This window comes from Balaenoptera musculus, chromosome 1, assembly GCF_009873245.2.
Source record: "Balaenoptera musculus isolate JJ_BM4_2016_0621 chromosome 1, mBalMus1.pri.v3, whole genome shotgun sequence".
NCBI lineage: Eukaryota > Metazoa > Chordata > Mammalia > Artiodactyla > Balaenopteridae > Balaenoptera > Balaenoptera musculus.
This window is the reverse complement of record NC_045785.1, coordinates 118,939,499-118,950,588: the sequence shown is the minus strand read 5'-3', so window position 1 is coordinate 118,950,588 and position 11,090 is coordinate 118,939,499. Positions and strand designations below refer to the sequence as shown.

Here is an 11,090-nt window from a genome sequence, read left to right as displayed (position 1 = left end):
GCATTAAGAGGGCTTCCCTGGTGGCGCAGTGGTTGAGAATCTGCCTGCCAATGCAGGGGACGCGAGTTCGAGCCCTGGTCTGGGAAGATCCCACATGCCGCGGAGCAACTCGGCCCTTGAGCCACAATTACTGAGCCTGCGCGTCTGGAGCCTGTGCTCGGCAACGAGAGGCCGCGATAGTGAGAGGCTCGCGCACCGCGATGAAGAGTGGCCCCCGCTTGCCACAACTAGAGAAAGCCCTCGCACAGAAACGAAGACCCAACACAGCCATACATACATACATACATACATAAATAAAAAGAATGTAAGCAGACAAGAATAGCATTAAAAAAAAAATTTTTAAAAAGAAGGCATTAAGAGTAGTAAGGATGAGTCCTGAGCACACAGTTCTATTTTTATAGATAGGTACTTGAGATATGTACAAATTCCTATAGATATTTGGATAAGGCAGGTGAATAGGGAGAGAAATTTACATATAGTTCATACTAATTGACATTGTGTGATGGTAATTGTTAAAGTTAAGTAAATGTAATTCAATTTAAAACATTGGATTATAGATATGTTTACATGGCTTCTATCTGAAATTAATTAATTAATAGCTAATTAAGTAATACTATGTAGGATGCTAATCTATATTGACACTAAATTTAGTCACATGGTCCCAGATAGCTACAAGGCAGGCTAGGAAAAATAACCTTTAGCTAGGCAGTCATGTACTCAGTTAAAAATTTTACTACTCTAAATCAAGGATTGACAAACTATAGTGGTGACCAAATCTTGCCAGCGTCTCTTTTTGTAAATAAAGATTTATTTGAACATAAAACAATACTATGTAGGATGGTTTAATTGCTCAAAAAGCGTTAGAGGAAATGGGGAGATATTGGTCAAACGGTACAAACTTCCAGTTATATGATGAATAAGTTTTGGGAATCTGATGTACAGCATGGTGATTACAATTAATATTGATAATACTGTATTGTATACTTGAAAGTTGCTACAAGAGTAGATCTTATATGTCCTCACAACAGTAAAGAAATGGTAAGCATGTGACAAGATGGCATTATTAGCTAATGCTATGGCAGTTATCATTTGCAGTGTACCAAATTAACACATTGCACACCTTAAACTTACACAATGTTATATGTCAATTATATCTCAACAGAGTTTGGGGGAAAAAGGCCTTAGAAATTACTCTTAAGACTAATTCTGATTCTCAGATAACAGAAACCATCTTTTCCAAGCATATCAGTTGACCAAGTTAGAAAAGTCTCAGCAGAAAAAAAGAGATTTTTCTCATCAACACCAGGTTGTCTAAAGGGGGCTAAGTGTCCCTGGCTAGATAGACTTTTCTTGGTCATCACTGCTGTCCCGCAGGATGGAAATTTCAAAGGACCTGAGACTCTTCAAACCCAAGCCTAATATATTCTTTTCTTCCACCTGGAGAAGTATCCCTGCACTAATTTTGCATATCCAGATATCACTCCCACATGCACCAGCTCCTTCCCCAAAAGGCACGATGCTTGAGGATGTCAAAAATGGCCTTTGTTCACCAGTGGCTAGGAGCCTTAGCCAGGGGATATTCCCCCCCAGCCATCCTCCCCCACAGCATCCAGTTGCTTTCTATTCCTATTGCTGTCTTACATTTCTCATGTCATTTGACCCATAGACGTGTCCTACCTTCTCAATTGTTCCATTGCGTCTGGACACACTTGGATTCATTCAGCATCTGAACAGTTTGTGAGCAACTGTTCTGAGATAAGCATAGCATAATCATAGGCAGCTTCAGCAGAAAATGGGCATCCATTTCAGCCAAAAGCAGTGATGTGATCCCTGGAAGGGATGCCATGAGCCAGAGAAGGTAAAAATTGGTGATTTAGGGTGACATACAAGGCTGCAACCCAGTTCTGGGGAGCTTGTCTTCGGCATTGAGCTCGAGCCATGAACATCGTTGATTCCAGTGTTTACCCAAATGCACTTTAACCCACTTCTATGAGTCATACTTGGTCTATTTATAGGCTGAAAAGTCTTGGTCACTTCATTACCCCACCTCTCACATTTCCTGAATCTTGTGAAACTACTTGAGTCCCACAGGTAACCTCATCTCACGCCCACGAGCCAGAGAAGGAAGAAGTATTTCCACAGGCTCCATTAGGCCAACTGCTTCCTCTTCTCACCTCAGAGTTGGCCCTGAACTTGGGATATGAGAAGGCTCACCATGGATCTGCCTTATTACCACGGCCCTCTGTCCAAGCGAGACTGTGAGACCTTGCTGCTCAAGGAAGGAGTGGACGGCAACTTTCTGTTAAGAGACAGTGAGTCTATGCCCGGAGTCCTGTGCCTCTGTGTCTCGTGAGTAGCCTCATCTTCCACGCATTTGGAACCTTATGCTGAATGTAGGACTGATAACCAAGTAGAAAAGAAATTGTACTTCACTGACTTTGCAGCCCAAATAAGCAGAATGAGAAATAGCTAGACACTGCCAGGAGGGGATGGAAGGAACGTGTCTGTCCAAGCTCCTCCACCTGCCCTTCTCTCCCTGGTGCAAATGCCATACAAGCAATGAGCAGACTCTGTGGAGAAGCAGAAGTGGGGGGTGGTGAGGAGAAGAGTGCAGGAAGCATGGGAGCGGAGCGGGGAGGCAGAGAAGGTAGCCATGTGAGAAAGGTCCTCTCCTATAGAGGTTGATTTATTTGGTATGGAAAAGACTAGGTGCCCTTTATAAAATTTTTATCTGAGAGGCCAACTTTTTACATGGATTCTGCTGGCTCCACTTGTGATTCTTAAAATACTAATAATATTTCAAATTTCGTTGGATTTGTAAAAGGCTTCAGCATACATCATCTCCTTTCATCCTGCTTGTAGTCTATCAAGACAAGCCACCATTTTATAAATGAAGAAACAGAGACCTGGGATTTCTCAAACAACTTGCTTGTGTTACAATTCAACTAGTGGTTCCAAAGAGGCTGAGTTCAGTATGCAGGTCCAAGTCAGAGCATCAGAGCTACACTGCTGAAGGAACTTGTTTAGCCCAGTTTAGAAAGCAATCCTGAACAGATATTAGGGGAAACCTACTGTCTTTATGGATTTTTGTGTTTGTGGAGACCACTGAAATTTTTCTTTACCTGTTATAGAAATTAAAACCCAAGTATCTCCATGGATGCGCTTCAGGGCTTCTTAGAATTCAGGAGCTATAAGGACAAAAGAGATTGTCACTACTAACAGAATAGGCAGGGATATATTTCTTTCTCTATATGATACCGGGAATACAGATATAAGAAAGGCAGCCTTAAGGTGTTAGCAGTTTGAATTTTCAAGTCACAGGTGATGCTGAGGGTGTTTTCATGTATTTTTAGCCATTGTTAATTCCTCTTTTGAGAATTGCATAATCATATCCTTTACCCATTTTTAGCTTGAGTTGTTCGTCTTCTTACTGATTTTTTTCAATTTCTATGTATGAAGGTAAAGCTTTTTTTTTTCAAAAAAAAGACACACACAGACACAAGAAAATTACAGACCAATTTCAATTTCATTTACTATCAATTTTCAATAAACTACTAACAAAATGGAAGCCAGTAAAACATTAATGGAGAAAATACACTATGCTCAAGTATCGTCCAATCCAAGAAATGAAGGATGGTTCCCTGATAGGAAAATTATTAGTTTAATTACATATTAATAAGTCAGAGGTTACAAACTGCATAGCTGATTCAAATTTGCTTAAAAGGTATTAGATAAAATTCAGCGTCAACCCCTCAATTAAACACACACTCATGTGTGCATATGCATGCACACACTTACATACTCTTAACCATGTAGAGCTAGAAAGATGCTTCGTTAAACAAAGGCCAGATGAAGCACTAGAAGAATTACCCCCCAAATCATGAATGAGCCAAAGATGTTCATTATAAGCACTACTATGTAACATTTTCTGAGATATGTTAGCAAGTGTAATTAGTCAAAGGAAATACATGTAAAAGTTGAAAAGGAAGATGCAAAATTATTATTATTTGCAGTTGACATGACTTTATACCTGTGAAATATAGATTTAACTGAAAAGATAAACTACTAAAAACTAAGAAAATCCAATAAGGATATCTGCTTATATTATTGAAATCTAAAAAATCAATAGCTTTTTCATACAGAAACAATAACCAGTAAGTAAATATAATAACACATCTCATTTACATCAGCAAAAAATTAATAATACCCAGGAATAAAGGTAATATGAAACATACAAAATTAAATAGCTACTGGGGAGCTTACTAGAAGACTTCAGTGAAGGGAAGGATTCAGTTTGAAAGCATATCAGTTCACCATAATTAATCATAAATTCAGTATGTTTCCAGTGAAAAATCAACAGAATTTAAAATTTTTTCTTCAAAGATAGTAAAGTTTATCTAGGTGGGAAATGAAACACAAGGAACCTGCCAGAGAGCCAGGAAATTTTTTATTAAAAAAGGGGGACTAGTTGAACCAAATATTAAAATACATTATAAAACTACAGTAACTACTACAGTAATTAAAAGAGTTTGGTACTGAGAGATCAATGGAATCGAATATAGAATCTGGTAGAAATAAAGCCAAATACATATGGAATTTAGCATATGCGTAAAAGAGCATTTCAAATCAATGAGGAAAAGATGAGTGATAATTGTGTTGGGACACTTGGCTGGTCACTTAGAAAAAAATAATCCTGAATCCCTTTCTTACTTCTTGAAGTAAAATTAATTCAAATTGGTTCTAATACAGAACTTATTTTTCTAAATGAAACCGTGTGTACTAGAAGAAAACGTGAACTATTAAAAAATATTCCTGGAATTGAGAAAGACTTCCTAACAAGATATAAAACACAGAAACCAAGAAAAGATTGCTAAATATGACCATTATAACAAAAAACTGTTGTTAAAAAAAAACTTATTGACAAACCAACAGAAAAAATCAAAACTTCATTAACATATAATGAAGCTTTTAAAAAACAATAGAAAACTAGGTAAAATGCAAGAGGAGGAGATTCTCTGAAATGGAATGTGAAAAAGAAAGATAAGAAAAAATGCTAGATCTCACTCATAACTAAAAAAAGTACAAATTAAAAGAATAATGTAGGCTTCCCTGGTGGCACAGTGGTTAAGAATCCACCTGCCAATGCAACAGACACGGGGTCGAGCCCTGGTCCGGGAAGATCCCACACGCCACGGAGCAACTAAGCCCATGCGCCTTAACTGCTGAGCCTGCGCCCCTAGAGCCCACGAGCCACAACTACGGAGCCCAAGTGCCACAAATATTGAAGCCTGTGTGCCTAGAGCCTGTGCTCCGCAACAAGAGAAGCCATGACAATGAGAAGCCTGGGCACATTGATGAAAAGTAGCCCTCACTCACCACAACTAGAAAAAGCCTGTGCACAGCAACGAAGACCTAACAGAGCCATAAATAAATAAATACATTTATTTATTTTAAAAAAAATAATGTGATACCATTTTTACCTCTTCAAGGGTTTAGAATTAAAACTATGAAAATACCCAGAGGAAATTCAACTGCTGGGAAGCAGAAGTGCTTGCACATGCTAAATACAGCCTCTTTGGATAGAAATGTGGTCTAAACATAAAATGCACAGGTATAACCTTTGACCCAAAATTTCATTAATAAAAACATACCTTATAGTTATTACTGCATAAGTACGTGCAAATTGACATTAACAAGATTGAGTAAGTCCATATATGGTACGAAAAAAACTCCAAGATCTATTGTTGTGTGAAAAAGGCAAGATGCAAAGTATGATCCCGTCTGTGTAAAAAAAAAAAAAGTATGCCTATATCCTTGTATATTCATAAACAATTTTTGAAAGTTATATAAGAAACTTATAATAGTGGTTACAGCTGGGAAATTTAGGAGGAATAAATAGGAAACAAATGTTGTGGATTCATTCATTTTATTTGACAACTTTTTCACACTGTTTAAATGCTTACGTGCAGGTATTACTTTGGTAATTTAAAAAAATGTTTATAAAAATGTAGTGAATCCCTACTATCTATTCAAACACTGTGCTAAGGCCTGGGGAGATTCTAAGGAGATTCCAATAGGGGACTTGCAATTTTTTTCAACATGTAAATAAATAAAATAAGGGTAAGACAATATTGTACAAATTCAAGGACAGAGGAGATGAGCAGGAAGGTCTTCTTAGAGGAGGTGGTATTTGAGCTGGGATTTAAAAGAGTGGATGAGATTTGGTTACACAGAAATGGGATGGAAGGCATCGTAGGTTGGGGAAAAGGCAGGAACATAGGTCTAGAAATAGGATATTTTAAAACACATAAGAATCATACAGGGTTCTGGAAAGGTAGTTTGGAAACCAACTTTTGGAAAAGTCAGTTTGGGGTAATATTATGGGGTCTTAAAAGAATGATTCTGTAGCTAATGGGGAAACACGGATGGTTTCTAAGCAGGGAAATGACAAGACTGGTGCTGAGTTTTAGGAACTCCAGTATAATAAGAAGACTGTACTGAAGTTAGCAGATGATGACGGCAGTAGAGATTGCCGTGTCTCTAGATGGGAGATGGTGAGGAACTAGCTACGGTGGGGCAAGCAGTGGGAATGGAGATTAGCAGAAGTTGCAAGAGATGTGACAGAGACAGGAGAGACCTTGGTCAAGATTTCAGGGTAGGTAGTCAACACTGGGATTCTCTTTAAAAATGGACATTTATGCTCAACTGCTCTGTGATACATCGTCCTAGCTTATATATTCATTCAAAGCAAAATTCATTGAGAAATATAATACAGATAATAATAACTAATCAAATGGAGAGGCAGGAATAAATATTTGTTAAACACCTGCACTTGATCAGGGCTCACCCTCTTCCCTGCCCACGTCACTAAAAGGCAAACAAAATTTCAGGCACCCTCAGGCTTAAGGCTCAGATCAAATGGTCCCCATCAAAACGGCCTTTTTCATAATTCTTGTGAAATTTTGTTACCACACAGATCAGACAGACCATTCAGTTGTTATTGTTCAACAGTTATTTAAAGTCTCCCATGTCAAGCACTATGGTAGACACTCAGTTGATGCCTTCAACACAGCTCAGAGTCTAGTGGGGAAAATAAAGAAGTAAAAGGACACTGTGACGTGTGTGATAACTGATGACTGAGAGCAAGGAGTGATTCATTCATCAAGGAGTAGAGAGCCTACCTGGGAGCTGGGACTTGGAGGATGACTAGAACCTTCATTCATTCATTCAACAAGCACGCACTGAGCGCCTATTATGTTCCAGGCATGTTCCTATGCATTGGTGAAACAATGATAAACAGTACAGGCACTCGTTCTGCCTTCATGAAATGACATTCCAGTGAGAGGAGACAATACAGTGAAAACAAAACAGAGGAGTATTACAGGGAGGGACAAAGAGTCTTCTTTAGGTTGGGTACAGGAAAGATTCCTCTGAGAAGGTCACATAAAGCAATTCATATTCCAGTATACCACCCTAAGTAAGCAAAGCCAAAATTATCTACAACACAAGCGTTAGACTGTTTTTCTACATCTGTGCAGCAAGAGCCACTCTGAAGGTGCTTTCTATGAGTCAAAAAATGTGCTAAGCATGTTACGTCAATTATCTCATTTATCTTTTGCAAAGCCATCTTCCATAGGTGATATATCCCTATTTTGTGGGAAAAGAAATGGAGCTTCTTATTAACTAAAGTGTCCAAGGTCAAACTGTTAATATGTTGTTATGTTCCCTCTCTTATCAATGTCCCCAGTTCCACTGAAATATGTTCAAGGTGGTCCCCTTGGAACTGTGCTATAAAGTGCCCAAGCAGGGGACTTGAGGGCTTGGCAGGAGATCTTAATATGTAGAATTTGCATTCTCCTTCCTAGAAATGAGCTACCCTTTCTTCTTTGCTGTGTTAGAATGGCAATATGCCAACTTTCACACTCTCACAGATCTAAATGAAGATATTATGGAGAAGGTTAGAAATAAGGAAAGGAAGTCACAGAGGAGAGTTGGCCTAGCAGCATATAGCACTGACCAGAAAGCTATGTATGTGGTAACCATGGACAGGAAATGTTACTTGATCTCATAGCCTGATAGAGCGTGAAGAAAACAACACCAATGTGCAAAACACTGTCTGTGTAGGTGACATTGTGAGTGTTAGAAGGTGGAACTGGATCTGGCTTTATAATCAGCAGAATCAAAATGGAATAGATATTCGGAGATGCAAGGAATTCACCTGCAGTTATGAAGGCATAGGAGGGACTTTCTGTAGTCATATATAGGAAGGCTGCAGGTGAGAAGAACCCAAGCCCTGACTTAGGACATGTCCTCACTGAGGAGGAAACAACAGAAAGAGTGAATGAGAGAGAACCCAAGAGTCATTTCCAGCTCTCAGATTCTGAGATCTTTGGAAAGACTTGAGTTCAGAAAGAAAAAAAAAAATTCAAACTTTTTTGTTGCTTTAGAAAAATCAAATGTTGAGAAAGATATAAAAAAGAGAGCAGAAATTATCTCAGTCTCACCACTCAGAAATCACCTTTTCTAATCTCTCCAGACTGTTCTCTATTCATATGCATGTATACGTAAATATTATATATGTACATTAATGGTTCATTATATATATGATCATCTGCAACCCTTTTTTTCAGTGTATAATGGGTATCTTTCCACTTAAAAGAAAGCCAATACACATCATCCTTTCATGAGTGCTTACTATTTTATTGATTGCATGTATCATAATTTATACATAACTATACATTTAGGTTATTTCCAATTTGGTCCAATGGACACAATGTAATTTGAGAAGATTAACATTTTTGTGCTTACATCTTTGAGAGTTTGCCCAACTTTCTCCTCGGGATAATATCCTAAACATTTTAACGTTTTTACACACATTGACAAATTAGTACAACAAAAAGTTATATGGATGCACACTCCAATCAAGACCAGTGAGAAAGCCAGAAGTTAAAAGTCTTAAAATATTCTGTATTGATTTGTAACTGTTTTTTTTTCATTGTCTTAGCAGTATATTTCAAAGAACAGAAGTTCTTGATTTTGATGAAGTCAAATTTATCATGTTTTTCTTTTATGAATTGTGATTTCAGTGTTGTATATAATAAACCCTTGCTTAATGCAATTCACAAAGATTTTCTCCTTGTTTTCTTCTAGAGTTGTATAGTTTTAACTTTCACATTTAGTGTAGCCTATTCTGATTTAATTTTTGCAATCTGGGGTAAGGTTGGGGTTGGTGTTTTATTAAATATGGTCACCTATTTGTTCCAGCTCATTTGTTGAACAGACTATCCTTTATCCCAATAAATTGCTTTGGTGCCTTTGTAAAAAACAAAAACAAAAACTATTGACTATATAAGTTTGGATCTATTTCTAAGCTCTCACCATGGATCTTTTTTTTTGGTCTTTATGCAAATTCTGTATTGTGTTGATTACTATCACTTTATAATAAGTCTTGAAATAAGATGGTTTAAATCACCCAACTTTTTCAGGGTTATTTTGGCTATGTTAGGCCCTTTGCATTTCCATACATATTTTAGATTCAGCTTTTCAACTACCCGCCCCCCCCCCCACCAACACACACACAGACTGATGACATTTAGATTGAGATTGCATGAATCTAGAGATCAATTTGGGGAGAACTAACATGGTAATATTAATTCTTCTGATCCATGAACATAGTTTAATCTCTTCATTCATTCATATCTTTTAAAATTTCTCTCAGAAATGTTTTGTAACAGATCTTGTACATCTTTTGTCAAATTTATCCCGAAGATTTCATGCACTTGATGTTATTGTAAATGATATCAGATTTTAATGATTTAAAATTTTAAATTATTTTATTTTCACTTTCCACTTGTTCAGTGCAAGTGAATGGAAACACAGTTGATTTTCATATACTGAACTTGTATCCTGCAACCTTGCTAAACTCACTTATTGGCCCAGTGGCTTTTTTTGTAGAATCTCTGTATGATTTTCTACATGTCATCTGCAATTAAAGATGGTTTTATTTCTTCCATGCCAATTTTTCTGTTCCATTTTTTTCTTGCCTTATTGCACTAGCTGAGACTTCCAAAACAATGTAGAATAGAAGTGATGAGTGCAGAAATCCTTGTCATTTTCTGATCTTGGGGTAAAAGTATTCAATCTTTTCCCACTAACTACGTCTTTAGCCCTCCTCTTCCTAGTAGGGTTGAGAGGTTTTTCTGCATCAACTGAAATGGTAGTATGAATTTTTGTTTCTTGTCTGTTAATCAACAGATTAAATTTTCTAGATTCCAGATGTAAGTGATACCATGCAGCATTTATCTTTCTCCATCTAGCATGGTTGAATAATATTCTATTGTTTATATATACTGCATCTTCTTTATCCATTCCTCAGTTGATGGACACTGGGTTTGTTTCCTTATCTTGGCTTTTGTGAGTAATGTTGCGATGAACATGGAGTACAGATATCTCTTTGATATCTTGTTTTCATTCCCTTTGACTGTATACTCAGAAGTGGGATTACTGGATCATAATTTTTACTTTTTTGAGGAACCTCCATACTGTTTTCCATAGTGGTTGCACCAATTTACATTCCCACCAACAGTGCACAAGGGTTCCCTTCTCTCCACATCCTCACCTATACTTGATATCACTTGTCTTTTTGATGATAGCCATTCTAACACATGTGAGGGGACATCTCATTGTGATTCTGATTTCAATTTCCCTGATGATTAGAGATATTGAATTCCTTTTAAAGTACCTGTTGGCCATTTGTATATCTTTTTGGGAAAAACATGTATGCTTTAGGTATTTTGAAATAAACATTTAGGTGCATAAACATTTAAAATTGTTATATCCTCTCGATTAATTGACCCCTTTATCTTTTTGAAAACCCCGCTTCTTTATTCCTGGTTATAGTCATTGCTCTGAGCAGATATTGCTAGCTTTCTTTTTATTAGTGTTAAGAGTATATACTTTCCCTATCAATTGACTTTTAATCTAGTTGTGTTTTCATTTTTATATCAGGTCTCTTGTAAGAATCATACCCCTGAGTCTTGCTTTTTTATCCAATCTGACAATAACTTCCCTTTAATAGGGATGATTAGGCC

At 37.2% G+C, this 11,090-nt stretch overlaps 1 protein-coding gene across 1 annotated transcript in view; it reads left to right on the top strand.

Annotated features, from left to right (window-relative positions):
- Nucleotides 1–2,215: 2,215 nt before the first annotated feature.
- Nucleotides 2,216–11,090, top strand: part of SH2D1B (SH2 domain containing 1B) — a 31,332-nt gene continuing 22,457 nt past the window's right edge. The window contains exon 1 of the mRNA XM_036873657.1: nt 2,216–2,349. Coding sequence (XP_036729552.1) covers nt 2,216–2,349 — 134 coding nt within the window. The remainder of the gene's footprint in view (nt 2,350–11,090) is intronic.